A 20685-nucleotide genomic window follows, 5' to 3' on the forward strand; every position below is an offset into this window, starting at 1 on the left:
CATTAATTGAGAGCTTAAGTGCAAGGCAGTGTGGGGGAGTCAGAGCTACATAGCACCTCGTCTCTGCTCTCTGGGGTGCGAAGTCTTGGGTGAGAAACCTGAGTGTAAAATCCCTCCTCGTACCCTCCAGGACTGCACGGTTCATCTCATCTGGTCCCACAGAGACTTGTGGGATTGGTAGGAATTCTCCCCATCTCACAGATGAGGAAATGGAGTCTCAGTGAAGTCTTACCCAAAGCCACACAGTTCCTAAGTGGTAAAGCCTGGCACCAAACCAGAATTTCTCTGCTTCTCATGAGCCCAAACCCTTCTAGTCAGAACATTCTGCCGCAGGATGTTTCCCGGAGGTGTGTGGCTTAGGCCCATTTCTACCTGGAAATTCCGGGTAAGCACAGCCTTAAATACGCCTCCTTCACCAGTTTCCTTTATGGAAGGGCAGTGGAAATCTCAGGCTTCTGGTGACGTGTTGAGTCTTATCTTATCCCCCTTTGCTGTGGTCCCAACAGTTGTGCCCTCCAGTGCCTGGGAAGCTCACCACCTTACCACCAGTTACGTGCAGAATGTCCCATCTGTGTGTAAGGGTAGATGTGACAGACAGCAGCTTTCTTCCCACCCCATCCTCATGCCACCACTTCCCTTCCTTCCCTTCCCTTCTTCCACGAATTCTGCTGCTGCCACCTGTCATCCTAGCTATTTCCCAGAAGAGCCGAACGTGCTCCCTGCTCGGGGTCTCTGCCCTCCCTGGCTGTTCCCTCTATCTGAAAAGTTCTTCCCTGGGACTTCACTTGGCCTCAAGTCCCTGCTGGAAACTGACCTTGGGTAGCTCTTCCCTGGCCACCCTTTCTTAGAGTGGTATCCCGTCCCGCTGTTGCCGTTTCCTGGCTGGTTTTTTCCTATGTGGTGTTTGTACATGTTCCGTGCAGCTTACATGTATTGTATTGTATCTCACTCCCTGCTAGGATGTAAGCCCATGACGCCTGGCTAGTTTCGCTTAGTGCTGTATGTATCGCTCACTGTATCTCTAATTGCCGTATGTATCGCTCACTGTATCTCTAATGCTGTATGTATCGCTCACTGTATCTCTAATGCCGTATGTATCGCTCACTGTATCTCTAATGCCATATGTATCCCTCACTGTATCTCTAACGCCAGCCTAGCCCAGCATCTAATAGATACTCTGTAAATATTGTGGAATGAGTAAATCGCCCTGTGGCCTAAACCAGTAACACTTCTTTAAAGAGGAAAGAAGCAAATCATAGCCTTTTTTTTAAGAGGTGAAAAAGACCCAAGGCTTCTGTCTTTGCAGAGCTTCGTTATATAATATTAATTCCTTTAATCATCGTTCGGCACCGGGTCTGGGTAGAGGCCTCTGCAGACGGTCACTTAGCGGCCTCTGATTTGTACACTCAGGGAGACTGCTCACGGACTTTCCAGAGCCGCCTGCTCTTCCGTGGGACAGTCGTAATGATTTAAACACTCTCTGATAGTTTACATGGGGCCGAAAACAGCCTCGTTGTAATTCCTGCGCCCTGATCTCCATTCTCAAAGTGCTGGAGAACACGGAAGAAATGGACTTCTGCGTGCGTATGACACGACTTCAAATGGTTGGAGAAAGATGGCTTATGGCGAGGCTCCCCCACCCCCTGGCCCGAACATCACTGGTTCCCTGACTGTCCTTCCAGTGCTGCCACCGTCAAGGGCCTTCCCAGCCTCGGTGCCTTCCTCAGCTTCATTCAGCTTCGAGGTTCAGAACTTACGGTTTAGTCCCGTGGGGGGAGAGTGCTTTGGGACCTTGACCGAGGAACCTCGGTCCTTGTTGACTTGTCTCTGTCCACACAGCCTGGGATGGCCTTGGTTGGTGAAGACAGAATTCAGCACGTTCTTCTTCACGCGGTCTCCTCAGTGCTGGGGCCCCTCCGTATCTCTTCCAGAATCATGAAGGTTGTAAGGTCTTTGGTTCTGGCTTTTAGCATTCTGAGATTGTAGCAGCTAGGGTAGATCTGCGAAGAACAAGGAACCTGACCCAGACCCTATTTTAAAAGACAGTAAATACTGTCAAATACAGGGTCGAGTTCTGTCTTCAGAATCCCCGTGAAGAGGGGAACTCTGGAAGTCAAGCAAAATGTGCCAAGCCTTTAGCTGTATCGTTTCTTCCCTCTTTTTCACTGCCTGTGGCTTTTTTAACAGTCCGTCTGTCTGTCACTCTGCCTTCTGTGTTCCTTCCTCCTGGCAGCCCCTCGCTTCCCCGTTCCTTCCTGGCCTTCCTGCCACCGCTCCCCCTCCATGCCCGGCCAGTGGGCAGACATAGGGAGCCCACGTTTGCCCGAGGCCTCTCCTGTGCACCCCTCACTAATACTTTGACCGTAAGCCTTTCGTTTACAGACTTAGGCAAGTTGCACATGTCGCATCTCTCTCGAGGAGAAAGAACTGACATTAAATTGCTTCGTATGTGTGACCCCTGGCTGATTTGTTTTGTGGCCTTGGAGAGAAGAAACTTCCACCCCCAGCTTTAGGCTCTGGTGCGAGATTGGTTCCCACTTCTGCCCACCTCGGCGGCTTCTAGTGGGTGGTTGGACAGGAGGGCTTTAGTGCCGTGCTGTTGGCTTGCTTCTGTCATTGCCACTGCCGCTGTCATCTTGGGTAGAGGCGGCAGGGAAGTTGGCCACTGAGCCTTTCTCTGCCCCTTCTGCACCTCCGGCCCTGCTGGGGTGTGTGCAGATGCGGGAGGGAGGGGGTTGGGCCGGGATCAGGCGTGGGGCTCTTTTCCTCACCGCTGTTTTCCTTGTCCTCCTTTGTTTCCTCTTGCTTCAAGGAGTTCACCCCGAGAGGCCTGTGATTTTGGGATGTGGGCCCCAAATGGGGAGAATGGAGAACAGCCCAAGGACTGATTCCATAATGGGCTAACTGTGTGACCTTGGGTGAGTCACTGGGTTGGTTTCCACCGAGCTTCATCAGTTGTCCGAGGAGCGGGATTGGATCCGGTAGTTCCCTAGAGGTGGTGATGATGGGGTCCTTTGCTTCTCTGAAGTGCTGTGGAACAGCCAGCTATAAATTCCAGCAGAGGCACATGCAGGGGCTGTGGGAAGCGGCCCAGCGTCTGAGTTTGGGTAGTGTGGAGTCTTCTCACGGGTTATGCTGCTGGGCCGGGCTGGGCGGAGGCTTGACCTGCCAGCTCATAGATCCCCGAGGAGTGAAACTGAGGAAGCCAATGAATTAACAATTGTTTTGTGGACTGTTTTGCCACATCGGGGGTTAGGGGGATAGGGTAGCTGTCAAGGTCCACATGGGACCCATGGCAGAGACCCTGCGCCGTCTTTTCAGACCCTGCTGACCTGAGAAGACTCCAGAGGCATTTCCACAGCAGACAGCCCCTGCTGTCCACGGGTGATCCCAGCAGGGCTAAAGATCTCCGAATCTGATGTCAGGAGCCCAAATCAACCACATCAGGCAGCTGGGACAGAGGGTCCAGGAAGCCATGTTTGTTGATTTGCCTAAGAGTGGAATTACTGGGATGCTTTGCTTCGGAAAATGAATAAGGGGTTGTTTAACCTTTTCGAATCTAGAAGATTCTTCAGAGCCATTGCCCACCCCCACTCCATTTTTTGCTCTGGCTTGAATGACCCGGTCCAGTTTGACCACTTAGCAAGTGTTTACTGAAGGCCAGCCCCTCTGGGCAGGGCACCAGTGGGGAACACTGAGACTTCAGCCCTTGGTAAGGCAGTGTGTGGAGGAGAGACCGCAGGAGGAAGGGCTGCCAGGTGCCCTGTGGCCAAGCGGCGGCTCTCGGAGGGCCCTGGTGGACAGGGCCCGTTTCCCCGGGAGAGGGATAGGATGGGTAGAATTCCAGTCTGAGGATTCAACGAGGTGATGTCTGGGGAAGCACTTCGTCACCTGTCACATGGGGAGGAAATGCCAGCTGGTGTCACCATATTGGCTGCAGGGCGGGGGGCTGGCAGAGAGGTGAGGTGGGGACAAACTGCCTTGGGAAGAGGCGCAGGGCGTTTGGTCTGGGAGCACTGGTGGCTGGGAGGCTGGGAATCCTCCTCTGGCTTTGCAGTCCCCGTGGCGGTTAAAGGCTGTGGCCCAGGAGCGACGAGACATGATAGGACATGATCAAAGCAGTGTTTTAGGAAGATGGACCAGGATTTGCCCCTCTGCTCTCCGGGCCTTCCTTTTCCGTCTCCTCACGGCTCTTCTGTTGTGTGGGGCCAGTGCTGTGGTGCTTTAATAAGATCATCATGGACGGTGGGGGTTTTTATGAACCACAGCATTGTCGGACGGGGAATTGGACCCCATGAGCTGAGCTGCGTGCTCCCTGCTGCCCTGGGAGATGGCAGACATCAGATGGGACGATGCCAGCCTCCTGCATTTGGAACCCAACGCCCTCAGCCTCTGGGGGCTGTTTTTGTGATCCTGGTGTGTTTTAAGATACTACACGATTGATTTTTGTGTTTCATTAATTGCCTGGGGCCCCAAATTTCCTTTCTGGCATCCCTCAGTGATGAAATCAGGGCTTTTTTTGGTCCATGAAATCTCCCACTTCCATTTGGGGAATAGAGGCTGAGTTTGGATGTGAGGTGGGACTAAAAGTATATGGACCCACAGAAAGGGGGTCTCCTGTCCGTGCTCAGGCTCCATTGTCCAGTGTGTGAAATAGGGGACTGGCAGAAACCCAGAAAGGGATGTGACTTCCCCCAAGACACACAGCAAGTTACCGGCAAAGTAACCAGGGTCCATCCAGGGCATCAGACTGCCTGATGAGGATCCTTTACACTGTCCCTCCATGCGCCTTGTCCCCCTTTCCTTCTGGTCCCCAGTTAGATACCACTGCTGGGACCAGTGCCTTCACTGGACTCTGCTTCAGACTCCTGCTTCATCACACCCTCCGGGTCTAAAGGTGGGAAGGGGCAGCCGCGGAGAAGAGGTAGCCTGCTAGACTGCTGGTTCCAAAACCCCATCTCTCCCTGTTCCCACTACACCCCCTTCCCCTAGCAGAGTCAGACCAAGACAACTCTTCCCCACTTCCTGGGCGCAGACAGCCTTCTGGACCTATTTTCTGTTGCTCTGGGAATACTTTCCTTCACGTACACTTAAAGCAGGCAGGGAGGGCCCGGCCAGGGGCAGGTAATCAAGGAAGCCTTCCTCCAAGAGGCGGATCGGACAAGGTCTGAAAGTGGAGTAGACTCTAGACTGGTCCAGAAGGGAGGAATGAGGTGTCAGGGGAGGAAAGCAAGGGCGGAACATCAGGGAGGGGCCCCAGCTCTGCTGGGGGTTCACTCGCTAAACAGGCCCATTGGACAAGCCCGGGTTCTCCAGCCACCCGGCACCCTCCAGGCCTCCAGTGACGGCCCAGTCTGCCCTTCCGGCGGGAGGGAGGATCTGCCCCAGAACCAGCGCCTCTGTCTTCGAGGCAGAAAGCAAGACCTCCCCATACCCGTTGGAGGAGGTAGGGAGCCGGTTCCAGGCAGCGCGGGAGCCAGTCACAGGGTTTATGTTAATGCGGGCCCTCCCCCAGACGGCGCTTAGCCTATTACCCGGGCCCGACAGCTTAATTACGCTGCAGCGGGCCTGGGCTTGCGTTCCACGGTTCCCTAAAATAATAAGGATGGCGTCACCGACTTCCCGCAGCCATGTGCTCCCACCCGTGCCTTCCGAGCTCTATTGTAGGAAACAAACAAAATCCAGACACTCAGATGCTTTTTTCTTGGAGAGATTTTTTTGGTTTTAAGGTAACGTGGGGACCCTGCCCCTTAGTTTAAGATTTTAAAAAAAGATCTTTAAGGTGCAGGGACCAGAGTCTTAGCTACCAGGTGGCTGCAGAATATCCTCCCATTAGCAGAAATTCGAGAGCTATGTGGATGATGCCACAGTCTTCCACCGGGGATGGTGATTCTGATCAGAGCGATGGGGTAAGGTGCCGTGGCAGAAGAATCACGCCGCTCGGGGTTCCTGGGCTCTGGGCCAGCTCTGGACCTTGCTTTTTCCTCTGCAGCAGGAGGGCTAAACTGGATCAGCGTTTTACAAGCTGTGGGTCACATTTAAAAAAAAAAACAATTTTTTTTTTAATGTAATAGAAAAGAGTGATTGTAATTGGGTATGTTTTGTTTTGGTGTGTGTGCCTGTGTACACAACATGTGCCCACTGAGCCACGGCATAAATATATTTTTTACTGTGGGCTGTGGTCAGAAAGCCACTGACCTACATGATCCCGAAGGCCTTTCTAGCTTTCGAAATGTCTGACTTTTCTCCCAGAGCCTGACTTTCCCCCTCATGGAACCTGCCTGGTTTTTGCAGGTTTTGCCCCACAGACTGTTAAGCAGAAGTAGAGATTTTAGGGTCAAAACAACAAAATCACAAGCATCCGTCACTCCTGTTGAACACCTTTAGGAAGACGCTCATTTTCCCTCAGCCTTGGTGACTCAAACAGTTTGGCCTTCTAGCTAGAAATGGGATCTGCAACAGGGGATGGCCCATTTAAAAGCTGACCTATTTAAAACCCATGAGCACCAAAAAAACACGGGGTCAATTTGATTTGAGTCTCCTCTTCTGTACAAGACTGGAACCTGAAAACTAAATTGGTCAGGGACTGATGGGGTTGAAACCAACGCTACAAATATTTATTGAATTCTCGCCCAGTGAATGAAAAGAAAATCAAGGCTCGAGGGTAGTGGGGGACAAAGAAACAAACCGAGGTGTAGATAGAGTCGAGAGGGCTATGTTTTGGGTGTAACATCTCAGCTCTCCAAAATGCTAAGAAGCTTCATGCATCCCATGAGAGACAGCTCTGGGGGCGCAGGTGTGCCGGCCCCCCCTTTGTTCCCGTTCCCGTTCGTGTGCCGTGGCTGCGGACACGGTGGTGAAGGTAGCTGGGGATCGGGGAGAAGGCAAGTGACTTTTGCCAGGCTGGGGATGCTCTGAGTGCATGAATTCACTTAATCCAGCTCTAGTGATGGGCACTGTTGTCATTGGAGGAAACGGAAGCTCAGGAGAGGTGAGATGAGCTAGCAAGTGGAGAATGTGGACTTGAGCCAAGGCTGTCTGACTCCGGAGCCTGCCTTCTGTCCCCCTCTCCACGTTGCCTCCGGAAGTGCTGGAAAAAGAAAGAGCTGTTCTCACTCGAGCTTCCTTCTCTCTGGTTCTGGCCTTCCGAGGGCTCTGTTTTAGGCCCGAGCTGTCCCTTGAAATCAGGGCCCCCGATCATGGGCATGTGATCCGTGTGATCATACAGGGCCCTGGGCTTCGAAGGGCCGTCCCTTGGGTTTAATGCGCTGCTGTCTCTGCGGAATTCTCAACAAGTTTTGAGCAGTGGGTCTCCCATTTTCATTTTCAGCTAAGCCTTTCCAAGTACATGGCCAGTCCTGGCTTTCATGTAGCGCATCCCCTTTCTCCGTGTTTCTGGGTCCCTCCTGTCTTCCTGCCTCCTTGAGCGTGCCTGTCCTCTCACGGGTGGAGGCATTTGAAGAATGCACTCTGTCCCCACTCTGGCCTGCTACCTGGCACACTGCTCCAGTAGCTGTTTACCAGCCGGCGGCCTCCTCCCAGCCGCCACCACACCTCTTGCTGGCAAGGACCCCAACCGTGGCTCACCGCAGCCTCCGAGTCCCCAGCACGTTACCCTATAACAATGTCATAGGTACACCCTTTACGGAGGGAGGGGCTGCTTCTAGGCAAGAGGTCCGTGTACAGAGCACTGGGTCAGGTCAAGAGGAGTGTGTGCAGTCGGCCTGCTTCCTGGGCAACACATTGTTTATAAGAGGTCAGGTTCATTCCCATCTGTATGGGACCGGTTTCACGGTGGTTTGACTCCCTCTGTATGCCCGGCACCTAATGCTGGGCCTGGCACGATAACCAGGACATTTGTTAAGCAGTTGCTCTGGTGTCCGCGCCCCGCTAGGCTGATTACGGGGAAGGACAGTCCCTGACCTCTAGGAGGATCGGATGCTTAATACACGATTAAATGATTCATGTGGCAGCTGCCCTCGGTGCCCTGGGATGCTCGGAGCTGAGTGGGGAAGGCTTCCTGGGGAGGGGTGCCTGAACACCATTTGTGGTGCAAGGGTGAGACGTGGGGAGCCCTGCGACTGGGAGAAGTGGGGAGAGGTGGGAGCCTCCTTAGGTCAGTTTAGGAACTTGGAATCCCCTGTCTACCCCCACCCCAACTCCCCAAGCAGCAGGAAGCCAGGAGGAATGTTTTCTAGGCTGGAGTTTGCACTTCATAGGTTAAACAGATACATTCTCCCGTTTCCACAGAGGCGGAGCCTCAGACCTCGGGGACGGAGTCAGGGTCACCAGCCAGCCGGCTCCTTGAATATTCCAGTAGTCCAGTTGTCCCTGCTCTCACAGATCCCATTTGGAGGCAGAAACAGACTTGGAGTGACTTAGATGACCGTGACTAGGACTGCAGTGTAGAGAACAGAGAGGAAACGATCAAATTTGAGAGAGCTGTGAAGACAAGATTTCACAGTTTTGAAACAAGCAACGGGTTGTTCCTTAGAGTAATAATGTGTTTGTGTTTATCACGGACGTTTCAGCTCCCGTTGGTGAGAAATGATTGCTGTGTCCTTGCTTTGGGGACAAGTTTTTCAGGAAATGCCGGAGCCGGACAGTCTGATTGCTTGGGAAGCTTCCATGCCTCCCCACTGACCTCTCGTGGGGGCCCAGGGTGAATATGCAGACTCCTCCTGGGGCTGACACCTGAGGAGTGAAAGAGACTCCGCGCAGTTCTGTCCATGGGTGTTTGCAAAGCTTCTGACACTAACAGAGTAAGCCAGTTGTCGGGCCGGGAAGAGAGTAACCACATGCAGATATTTTTAAAGGGCCAGTGGAGTTGGGAGAGAATCTCAACCCAAAGTACAAATTTTCAGTTTAATTTTAACTTTGCACTTAGCTCACACCCAGGATTTGGCAGGGGGACGGGGACCTTAATTTTTTTTTTTCTTTTTTAAGCAGAACACACCCAGGATGTAAAAGGGATACACGCTCTTCGCCTGGAAGGGCTTGGAGTGGCGGCCACCACACAGACGGGAGGCAGTGGGTTGGGATTGGAGCAGGAGGCCCAAGTGGATTTGAGGGGTGTTGGGGCTGGTTGGAGGTTTGGAAACATGTGAGCCTGTCTTGGAGCTCTAGGAAACGGCGGCCTTCCACCGAGTCCGGGGACCCAGGGGGACACAAGAGGGTGCATGGGAAGACTCCGGGCCACCTGGTGGGCTGGTGTTTGTGTTTTTTCCTGTTTGGTCCCTTTCAGACACTTCACAGGCAGCTCACCTGCCATCTCCAAAGTGACAGTCACTCCCTAAAGCAGCAGTGGGTTTCCCCCTCGAGGTTTGGGCTTTTTGGTGATATCAGCAGCCTCCAGGTCTCAGCCTTGCCCCTCTCTCACCTCTTTGATCTTGCCCCAAACACTGCTGCAACCCCCTGCCAGGAAGGAAATGCGAAAACCAGTGGGGGTCCCAGAGGCCCCACAGACCTGACCTGTAAGGGCCACCTGCTGGCACTCCAGGCAGCACGGGCTTCCCCCAGCGGCTGGCAGGGCCTCCTCCTACTCGGGCACGAGTAGGGTCCCCCGTCCCCAGCCCCTCTCCACATCCTTGCTCCCTCATCGCAGCCTCATCTGAATGAGGGCTGGCCTGGGCTTTGTTTTGGTTACCGAGGAAGTGTAACCAGGGCGGGGACCGCTGGGAGTGGCCCCCATCCTCCTGGTGGAACCGTTAGAAGAAGAGGGGCATCAGGGGAGCTCAGAGGGTTGAGTTGGGTCTGGGAGAGCTTGAGCCTCACATCTGGGAACGTTGGAGAAACCATCAGGAGCCAACACTGAGCAGCTTGGTGCAGTCCATTCCTGGGACTTGAGGGTCGGGGGTTCTGAGGTGGCCGGGAAATGGGAGCCTCCCCCCAGGGAGCAGTGGTGAGGATTAGGCGAGCTGGTGCGGGCGAAGCATGTCGGCGAGGGTACCTGTGAGGGCTCAGGGAAGATCCGACTGTTACTATTAATAAACACGTCAGTGGTAGTGGCTTAAGTATTGTCCCCGAGAGGACTGGTCCCCGGTTGGCGGTGGCGCTGGGAGTTGGGACTTGGACCCTGGGTCTGTCCGTAGAATTCCCAGGCAGCATCGTGCCTCTCTGGAAGAGGCCAGCTTCCGGGAAGAATTCCCCCGACTCCCAGCACCACCTCCCCCATCTCTAAGACCTTCTTTTCCTTGGCTTACGGCCGTAAGAAGAGAAGCCCTTGACCCGTCTGGAAAAACCGCATGTCTGAAATCTTTGAGGCTGGGCTGGAATCCCTTCTCATAATTTGTCTTTCTCTGGTGGACCGTCAAGAATCCCCAGCGCCTTCTGAAGACTGGGCCCCATGGCTCCAGCGTTCAGTGCAGGCAAAGGAGGTGGTCTTCCCTCCCTCCAGCACAGTGGATCTCCCTCCATTTGCCCTGCTCCCCTAAGGCCTGGCTTCCTGGATCTACACTGATTTCCTGCCCTGGGGTAGAAGGCCTCATAGGATTTATTCCCAGGCACTCTTGCCAGTGACCTTGAGAAGGTGGCTTGACCTGGACATCTGGCCTCTCCTAGGGACTGAAGGAGTGGAAAAGGATTTAACTTCTCCCATCCCAGGTCCCAAGGAAAGGCGGGCCTCGGCCGGCCAGTCCTAGGCCCAGAATGGGTCTGCTCTGGGAAGGAGCTCCTGCGCCTGGCTTGTCCCCTTCTGGCACACTGCTGCTGACCTGGGCTGAGCGCTCCACCTCTCTCCACCAGGGAGGCAGGAAGCAGGGCAGCTGTGGGGCTCTGCAGCCCACGTGTGCCAGTGTAGACGTGCCCCCAAGCTCCCCTGGTCTGCCGCAGGTGAGGTTGGGCTGAGAGGGAGCACGACAGGCCCACTGTGGACTCTGTTCCCCCAAGCTTCCCCCTGGCCCCAAGAGGCCCCAGCAGGAGGAAGGACTGGGGACTGTAGCTAGCGAGTCGTCCTGGGTCCAGCAGGGAGGTCTAAGCAAATCAGTCTGCTTGTCCAGGAGAAGAAAGGGCTCTGAGGGGCTGAAGTGACCCTGTGGACAATGTGGGACTGCTGTTGAGAAGAACTAGACCATACTGTCCGATACCGCCTGACCCATCCGTGCCAAGGAACGTGTGGGTGGACGTCCCGGGCTGGCAATATACCAACGACCTCAATGCCTGCTCCCTTGAGGCCACAGGGAGCAGGCGGGTGGGGATGTCGTGTCAGCACTAGGTGCAGCCGGGAGGAGTCACCTTTGGCCAGGGAGCAGCCGGACTGCTGGGGCAGGAGTGGGTGACCACCGGCATCTGCCTGGAGGCAGGACACCCTGGCCTCCCTTGCTGACTCCCCAGGGTCATTCAGGCCGAGACTTGATTACTCCCTCAGCCGGTCTCCCTCCTCTCTGCACTGGAGCCTGGAATCACCTTTCAGCCCTGTCTAGCTTTCCCAGTGAGAAGTGGCTTTTTATCAGTCTTTCTATATTCTTAGAAAGAAAGATTTGGGCTCAGATTTGGGTAAGAAGAGAAACGAGGAAAATCTAAGAACTCTAGTGGCACAATTGCCTCCCGGGAGTTTTACAGGAGGGACAGACAGGGTCCCAGACGTGCTTCCAGAGACCAGCTTTGGCTCTTTGACGACCCCAGCATGTCACTGTGGGGCCGTCCTCGGTTTGTGGGGTTTCATTTCTTCCGTTCACGTCTGCTCTGAGGACCCTGTGAAGAGCAGGGTCCAGAGAAGCTCTGTCCAGTATGGTAACTATAAGTACTAAGTATCTTTTTACACTTAAGGAAAACGAAAACTCAGTCCCTCGTTCTCACCAGCCACGTTGCAGGTGCTCAGTGGCCACACTTGACAGTGGCTCCTCTCGTGGCCTGAGCAGGAGGTGTCCATCGTTGCAGGAAGTTCTGTGGCACGGGGCTGGTCTAGAGAATGGAGAGTGGGGGGGCTCCCTAGTCTGCCGTCCCTACCCTGGGCCAGGGCACGGCGGAGACCGTGGTGACGAGCACCAGACCTGGTGGGCAGGCTCTGGCGGGCAGGCCGTTTAGAGCAAGCGTCCACGTGTGTCTTGGGACCCATCTGCACGCAGAGGGCCATAGGCTCACAGAGGCGGAGGGAAGGTGGGGCCTGAGGAGGGGAAGTAAGGTAGCTGGCCCTGGGAGGTGGTCAGGCTGAGGCCTCGGGGGGCTGGGGCTGGAAGGATCTGACTGCGTGCCTGGTGCTGATGGGAAGCTGGGGACTCTGGTGGCTTATTTTTTAACAGGAGTTTTGGAGGAGTGTGGCAGTGGGGTTGGGACGAGACCACCAGGGAGTGTTGAGTGTGTCACCTGCGGTCCGGCCCAGGCTCCCGTCGGGAGCATGTTCCCGCCACAGTGCTCCCTGCCCCCAGTTCTGCTAAGGGTGGGAAGGCTGGGGTGAGTGCTGGCAGTGCCCTGCTCCTGGAGAGGCAGAGAAAGCGCCGCCACCGTCTACGGGAGGGCCTGTCTCCCCGTCCTCCCGAGGAGGCCCGACCCCCCTCCCCGGCCTCAGCCCCCAGTCCGCACCTCCGTTCACGCTGGCCTTGCCTTTGCAGGTGAAAGAGCTCGTCCTGGACAACTGCCGGTCGATTGAAGGCAAAATCGAAGGCCTCACAGATGAGTTTGAAGAACTGGAGTTCTTAAGTACAATCAACGTAGGCCTCACCTCAGTCGCAAACTTACCAAAGTTAAACAAACTTAAGAAGGTAAGTAGGGTGTAGGAGTCTGTGTGAGCGGGGCAGGGGGTCGCTCCTCTGTGTTCAGGGAGCGGGCCTGAAGGTGAAGCCGGGTGCCTGCACCGACTTGCCCCTCGCCTGTCTGTCTGCCGAGGGCCGGGCGCCCTGGGCCCTCGGCCTTTGTTTTAACAGCTCTTTCTGCTTTTCCCCTCCCTGCCCTCTGCAGCTTGAACTAAGCGATAACAGAATCTCAGGGGGCCTGGAAGTATTGGCAGAAAAGTGTCCGAACCTCACGCATCTAAATTTAAGTGGCAACAAAATTAAAGACCTCAGCACAATAGAGCCACTGGTGAGTCGTTTGGGTCCTTCCCTCTGCGCGGGGCGGGAGGCGGGAGGGCTCGGTACCGGGGAATACTGCTTCTGCCCTGTAGAGTGTTGGGTTTGGGGGCTTTTCTTCCGCTCTCCTTACTTCATTTGACTCTCGTTATGGGCCGTGAGGTAGAGCTGGGGCTACTATTTCTGCTTGGTCCAGAGAGAAAACAGAAGCCTAGAGACGTTCAGCGGTGAGCAAGGGCACACAGCCCCGGTGGGCAGTCAGGGGCAAGGGAGGGGTCGGACCCTCGCCACGGCTTCTGGTTGAGTGCTTTTCTTCGTACGGTTTCTGCTCAGCTCTGGAAACCCGAGTTGTCATTTCTTAAAGCGTGGTTTCCTTGTCCCTCGTTGGGGTGAGAGGAGCCATCCGGGAATTAGCTGCCCCCGGAGTTGGCCACTTGTTTTCTCCTTGGATGGCCAGCCCGAGGCTGGGACCTCCGAATGGTGGGATGGCCCCCTGGATGGCACGGAATGGTACGGGACGGGAGCCTCAGTGCTGGCCTGCCTCTAAGGGGCACAGAGGAGAGTGACTGACCCCTGGTCTCCAGTCGTTGGTGTGATGGTGACCAGGGCCTCATCTTCATGCAGCTGAACACACCCCACACTACATGGATTTACTCGCCAGGAAGGGGCAAGGCCTGGTCAGAACAGCAGTTTGGGTTTTTGGGTTTTTTTTTTTTTTCCTGAAGGATTGAGTTCCCTTGATTTCAGCTGTGTCATGATTCACAGCATTCTTGAGATACAGAATTGCTATCGCATTAAATGAGCACATTTACTATAGACATACACCCGGCATACACCTAGAAACCCGCCCACAAGCCACGCACATTAGACTCGGGAAGGTCGTGAGGATATGTGCCAACTTTGCCACATTTCCCTTGTCTAGGTTTATAGAGGTGAGGTTGGGGTATCCCTCAGTTTGGGTTGGTAGGTTCTTGTCCGCCAAGCACTCCTCGCCCTCTCTGGACGCTTGAGGGGTGGCTCGAGGGGTGGCCAGGGCGACAGAAGTCAAAGCCGGCCCTTCGTCGTTAAGCTCACGCTTCTCCCGTCTGCGGCGTGGAGTCAACTACGAGATATGCTTCCCAGAGACCTTCTTTTCAGGTCCAACCCTGACCTCCCAGAGCAAAAGCAAAACTATTTTGATCTACCTGGAACCCTGATTTCATGATTTCCCAGGAAAATCTTTGAAGTTCTGAATATGTGTATTTTGGGAGACAGGGATGGAGACCCAAGTGTGTGTGTATATAAATCGTTGTGATTCGGTTACCATTAAAGGTCAGACCTAGACACACACGCACACACGCACACGCTCGCCCTGTTCTCCCTGCACAGACCGCATGCGTTTTCGTAGCTTCTCCTTGGTGACCAGTGTGATTTGAGGTGCTGTGCTCACCTCTGCAGGATGGGGTTTGCTGGGCTCGCCCACCCAGACCACAGCCCAGACACCCTCCCTGCCTGTGACCTGCGGAGAATGACTTCTCGCTCCTGAGATCGCGAGAGCAGCGGAACTAGTGACCCCCTCTGGTTCTCAGGGTCGTGAGGAGAAACCGAGTTACTACCCGGTGTGCTGCCTTAATGGCCGTCCTCCTCACCCTCATGACTTTGTTAGTCCGTGCTGCCTTTTCCCTCTGGCTCCCCAGTCACAGGGGCAGCAGCAAAGCTCTTGGCCGGAGCCCCAGGGGAGCCCCAGCTTAATTTGAAGCCCATCACTGAAGGGCCAAGGCTGGAGTTGCAGGCTGAGTGCGATGGTGTGGGGTGAGGCTTTAAAGGCCCTAGGGTCCATCCTCTGTTTTCCAGGTGAGGGACTGAGGCCCACCCCCCAGGGATGGGGCTGGGCAGAGCAAAGCTGTTTCCTCCACCTGTTTCCCCGGGGTGGTTCGCCCCGTCCCCTCCCGCCCTCCCACAGATGGCTCACTGTTGACTTCACCTCTCTGCTTGCAGAAGAAGTTAGAAAACCTCAAGAGCTTAGACCTTTTCAATTGTGAGGTAACCAACCTGAACGACTACCGAGAAAACGTGTTCAAGCTCCTCCCGCAGCTCACGTATCTCGATGGCTACGACCGGGACGACAAGGAGGCCCCCGACTCGGACGCCGAGGGCTACGTGGAGGGCCTGGATGACGACGAGGAGGACGAGGATGGTGGGTGTGGGGGTCAGGGGCGGGCTGGGCGGTCTCCTCTTTCCGCAGTAGCGGAGGGGAGGGGCTGCTTTGTTAACCACGGTCCCTGGTCTTTCTCACGGGGCTCGAACCCCAGAGAAGCATCCTGAGGCTTCCTGATTCCATGGTAACTCCTTGAAAAGCATCTAACTGAACCCTCCCATCAGGTGTTCCTCTTTTTCCAGAGGCCCCCCGGAATGAGATGCTATGTGCCTCTGTAGTATGACCCTGGATTCAGTTCCCCACCCCTGCCACGCGGAACAGGGGGTGTGGCCCGAGGGTCCCATTCATCTGGGTCTCCAGGAGTGGAGAGGAGGGCAGGAGCTGGAGAGGTTGTGGAGCCCCCTGGTGGCTGCAGACCACAGGACCATGGGACCTGCAGGGTGTGGGCGCAGGAGCCCCTGGGGCCCCTGGGGAAGAGGAAGACGCTTGCAGGCGGCGGGCTGGGCACCCTGGTAGTGCAGTGAGGGTGAGCTGGCAAGGCCTACAGGGAGGAAGGAAGGAAGGAAGAAAAGAAAGAGCCACTTCCCGCTGTCCCCTTCCCGTGTGCCGGCACCACAGTGCGGCTTCCCTGCAGGGCTTCATGGCCATAGTAATGGTGAGAACAGAGACATGTGGCCCATTAATTCAGACACAAGATTTTTTGTTTTTCCTCGTTAGGTCGGAGTGTTTTGCAAGTTACTCAACACACGGGTTTGCCCTAGCTTGTTCCGTCTTGGGGTGCAACAGGAAGGGCCCAGGACCGGCGTCCTGAGCCCAGGTCACTAAGCCCACCTCCGTGGCTAACTTGATGTGTGACCTTGAACAAGTCACTTCTCCCCCCAGGGACCCAGATTTTCACCTTTAAAGCCAGGAGTTGGCTAGATGCTCTTTCCAAGTGAATCAACATCTTGGCTTTCGTAAGCCCTGTGATTTGTTCCTCGGATGCAGCAGTTTCTCTGTGGTCTCAGCCTCCACACGGGATCTCTGTTTTTGTAGCACTCGGGAGGAAGGCGTGTCTTTTGGATGACCTCAGGATGTATCGGGTCACATTGGAGCATCCAGGTTGTGGGCCGGAGGTGGGGGGGCAGTGGAAGGGTCCTGGGCCCCGTCGAAGACCGTACCGCCTGTGCCAGGCCCATGAGCCTGGGTTTGTGCCGTGAGGGAGGCCAGCTCACCACCGCTTCCCTTGCCCCCGTTTCTGCTGCACAGAGGAAGAGTATGACGAAGATACTCAGGTAGTGGAAGACGAAGAGGATGAAGAGGAGGAGGACGAGGGAGAGGAGGAGGACGTGAGTGGAGAAGAGGAGGTAAGGGGCCGGGCTGGGCAGGGGCACCATCTCCCGGGGTCCCCCTTACTTGCCCGTGACTCAGTCCCACGAAGTACCTCGGTGACCAGCCTGTGGCAGCCCAGAAGCCCTGGGTGGGGAAATGAGACCATATTCGGGCCTCTATTGGGCTGCTCTGGGGAAGTCAAGACTTGGCAGCCAGCCCTGGGAGGGGAAGAGGGAGAGGATTCTGGAAGCAGGTGAGGAGGGACTAGCCCTTGTTTCTACATGAAAATTAGTTCTGAGGGAATCCACATCCTTATTTTCTGCCTCTTCGCATTGGTATGTTAATTCAGATATTTACTGAGCACTTAGCCTCTGCTGGGGAAAACCAAAGACTTGCTTTGAACCAATGGGTGGTAGGATAAGACACCGCTGGGTACCAAATCAGAGTGACCAGGTCCCTAGCACACACATGGAAGTCATACTATTACCCTAACACCCTGGCTTGCTCCCAGTTTCTAACAAGGCCTGTGCATGTCTGTGAGGGTTAATACAGCACAGTCTGTGGGGGTGGAGCCCAGTTCTGCCCCTTGCTGGCTGTGTGTCCCTGGATAAGTCCCTTAACCTTTCCGAGCCTATTTCTGCATCTGTAAAATAGGTCTTGTTTTACAGCTGGGTTGTTAATAGGGATCAACTCAGTGAATTCTTAAGAGAATATAATGATTTGTAAGTAATTTGAGGACAGTGTTTGACCACTTACTGTTTTAGGCTTTTACACCCTCAAGGTTCTTGGCTCTGTGTGCTGGGTTTTGTGTTTGGATGTTTGGAGTCTCTCTGTAGGAGTCATGTTCATGACTTGTTCGGAATTCTAAGCCAGCTCTTCCTAATTACAAAAGTTAGACCTGGAGAGGCTTAAAATGACAACAGTGTGGACAAGGTACCTGCTGGTTCCCTCCTAGCCCCCCGATTTCCTGTCTCCATTCATTACGGGTTCAGACACCTGCCTGCCACATGGACCTGCTTGGGCAGGATCTCCGCCCCCCCCCCCACACACACACCTGGGAGAGTCAGGTCAAGGCGAACAGAAAAAGTCAGTGCGATCAGCCTGGTTCCTGTCTCATTCAGCTGCTTGGTTTCCCTTCTCTCTAGGTGTGGGCCACTAGGCTCAGCTCTGAAGAATATTGCGAGTAATTTAAAAACAAAGACTTAGAAAAACAGTCCTGTCCCGTCCCCCCCCAGGACAGAGGAGTAGGTCTGGTTGGCTAATGGATTTTTCATCTTGCACTTCCTGTCACAGGAGCCACAGTGTGCAGGGGGTTTTTTGTTTTGTTTTGTTTTTTTGCCTTTTTTTTTTTTTTTTGTAATCTCATTGACCATCTGCAGAGTTCCAGCTTCCAGAGAAGGACAGCTTATACACAGATACCAAAAAAAAAAAAAACCTCTTAGCAAACAGACTGATTAAAGAACTATTTAGTGACATTATAAAAGGATATTTCCCTTGACAAAAAGAAGTCTATCACCAAGTTCTTTTTAAACAGTGGGTTGCCTGCTGCTTTAGGAACAGTGTTCAGCAGGCAGAGATTCGACTAGTGGGGGACTTCAGGAACAACCTCAGCAGCGGTCCTGTGTTGAGAGTGGATTCACGCACCTTGCTGAATCTCAGGGAGCTGGAGATGATGTCCTCAGGGGGCCTTTAGCCTCCCCTGCAAGGGATCCCAGTGTGCAAAGTGGTAGACGGGCTGGGGAGGCTGAGGTTGGACTTGCCCACAGAATCTGGATTTGCTAAAACTGGGGTCTTCCCTTGAAGCCAAAACAATTTTGAAGCCAAATGAAAGGCTGGCTGGCTTGGCACGACAGAGTCGGCTTGGGGAGTTTCTCCCTGGAGAGCACAGAGACAGGAAAGCTTGTCTGGGTTCGAACCCGCCCTCCCCCCCCCCAACACTGTTTGCAGATATTGTGTGTGATGCGGGAATTTTCTGGGGAGGGGGTTCGAGGCTTTCTCAGATTCTTAATGGGACCCTTGATGGGAAAGACCCTCTGCTTTGGATCCGTCCTGAGGTGGCAGGTTCTTGGGCTCTTAGAGGCTGGGGCGGCCCCGCTTTTTTGATCCCACTCTCTAGGGAAGTGCCTTCCTTACGTATCCCCGGATGGGAAGCATCGCTAATGTCCGTCTTCTCTCCTAGGAGGATGAAGAGGGTTATAACGACGGGGAAGTAGACGATGAGGAAGATGAAGAAGATGTTGGTGGTATGGCAGCATTTTTACTCTCAGCTGGTAGCGGCCTGGCCCCCCGACCGCACAGGCCCTGGGGACCCGACTGAGGGCAGAACACGCCCATCCGAGGCCCCCGGGGCCTCCCTGGCTCTGCGGATCCCCCGACTCCGATTTGCCAGGGGTTGGCAGAGCTTCCCAGACGGGCAGTCCTCCGGGTTCCCAGCAGGGGGGTGGAGTTAGAGGCAAGATCCATGTTTTAACCGAAATGCCTTGTCCTTGCTCTTCCAGAGGAAGAAAGGGGTCAGAAGCGAAAACGAGAACCTGAAGATGAGGGAGAAGACGATGACTAAGTGGAATAACCTATTTTGAAAAATTCCTATTGTGATTTGACTGTTTTTACCCATATCCCCCCGCCCCGAAATCCCGCCCCCTGAAACTTATTTTTTTCTGATTGTAACGTTGCTGTGGGAACGAGAGGGGAAAAGTGTACTGGGGGTTGTGGGGGGAGGGAGGGCGGGAGGGGGTGGAATAAAATACTATTTTTACTGCCACTCTTTATTTTTTTCCCCTACTTTTTCTTTGTGTCTGGTTTGGTCCCTGTAAATGCGATAGCTGAGTACACACCAAGTGAGCATTTGTTCCTGACTCTCAAAAGAGGACGGTTTGGAGGGCTCTCCCATTTCCTGGTATTTCCCGAGTCTCTGGAATGGGTTGGAAGGTCATGGCTGGCCTCCATGTGGTTTCTCAAAAGCCCCGGAGGGGCTGAGTGAGCACCAGCCCACATCTTACCTCTTGTTCTGGTTCTCGTGATTCCTGCATTTCTTAGGCCGGCTAGAGGCATCCAAGGCCCTGGTTTGTAAATAGCAACCTAAAGGCGGATTTTGGCACTGGTTGGGGGACATTCCCCGTCTCTCATTTCTTTCCTCCTTCACAGATGGTGGTGGGCTTTGCTCCCCGAAGAAGACTCTGATGTCACTGTTCAGAGCTATGAGCCAGAGAGCCGAAAACAGCAGGCTTAGGAGTCAGGAGTAAAATGGAGTTGGTAATTATAATTAAAAGAGAAGCAGCAAACTCTCCAACTTCAACCTCTTTAAAAGATTTAAAAAAAAAAAAAAACTGTCCTATCTTGTTCTGTAAAATATTAGAACGCTTTGTTTTACAAAAATGACCAGAGAATTCCTCCACGTGTACTTCTGTGCTTAGACCGTTTTTACAGACCTGAGCGCGGGAGACGCTGCTGCATGTCGGCTGGGTTTCTTTTCATACACCCGAGCACGGAAAAAACTAACGCAAAATTGTATTTTCTTACCTAGTGGAAATCTGAAATGACTGCAAATTCCTAGTGAATGTACAGGTTTGCTTTCATGTCCCTCTTCTGGATTGCTTTAGAAGTGACGTGTGATTTCCTAGCCCATGTTTCATCTGTATAAAAGAACATCTGCACCAGTTTCTCTCCTCCCCCTCAGAAGAGCCAAACTTTTGAGTTTTATGTCTGTTTGTCATTGATAAATTTCAATAAATCTTTTTATACAATTTTTTTGGGGGTGGCTTCTTTGAGTCCAGCGGGGCCATCAATCTTGTTGCTAAGATCATTCCAGATAAGCGGCTAGCCGAAGGGGTGGGGGAGGGAAGCTTAGCATTGGTTATCTGATAAAAGAGCTTGCTTTTCAGGGCAGGTAACCCGATGCTGGGGCTTGGATGCTCTGGGCCTCCAAGCAGGGCCCGCTCGTGTGCCGTCTTCATGGAAAGCTTCATCGTCAGCATACAAACCCAAAAAGATGTAAGGAGGTAGAAAGTTATTCAATCACCAAAAACTTAGTTAGGCCAACTTGGGACCTTATTTTGAATTCTCTTTTCACGGTTTTGTTCAGATTCTGGAGAAAGAACATGTGCTCGAAGATCTCAGGAATGTGCAAAACAAATTTATTCCTTTTTTGACTTCCCATGATCTCTTACCTCTGAAGAGTTCAAAAGCACATCCCTTCAATGGCGATGGAGCAGTCTGTTAACTGTCCTGACGTGC

General features: G+C 53.9%; 1 protein-coding gene across 1 annotated transcript in view; it reads left to right on the top strand.

Annotated features, from left to right (window-relative positions):
• Nucleotides 1-20199, top strand: part of ANP32A (acidic nuclear phosphoprotein 32 family member A) — a 37098-nt gene extending 16899 nt beyond the window's left edge. Inside the window, exons 2-7 of the mRNA XM_002920626.4 lie at nucleotides 12549-12698; nucleotides 12895-13017; nucleotides 14982-15180; nucleotides 16390-16487; nucleotides 18632-18695; nucleotides 18951-20199. Of these exons, the coding sequence (XP_002920672.1) occupies nucleotides 12549-12698; nucleotides 12895-13017; nucleotides 14982-15180; nucleotides 16390-16487; nucleotides 18632-18695; nucleotides 18951-19012 (696 nt within the window). The 3' untranslated portion in view covers nucleotides 19013-20199. The remainder of the gene's footprint in view (nucleotides 1-12548; nucleotides 12699-12894; nucleotides 13018-14981; nucleotides 15181-16389; nucleotides 16488-18631; nucleotides 18696-18950) is intronic.
• Nucleotides 20200-20685: the final 486 nt, after the last annotated feature.

The sequence above is a fragment of the Ailuropoda melanoleuca genome, chromosome 5, assembly GCF_002007445.2.
Source record: "Ailuropoda melanoleuca isolate Jingjing chromosome 5, ASM200744v2, whole genome shotgun sequence".
NCBI classification, from domain to species: domain Eukaryota; kingdom Metazoa; phylum Chordata; class Mammalia; order Carnivora; family Ursidae; genus Ailuropoda; species Ailuropoda melanoleuca.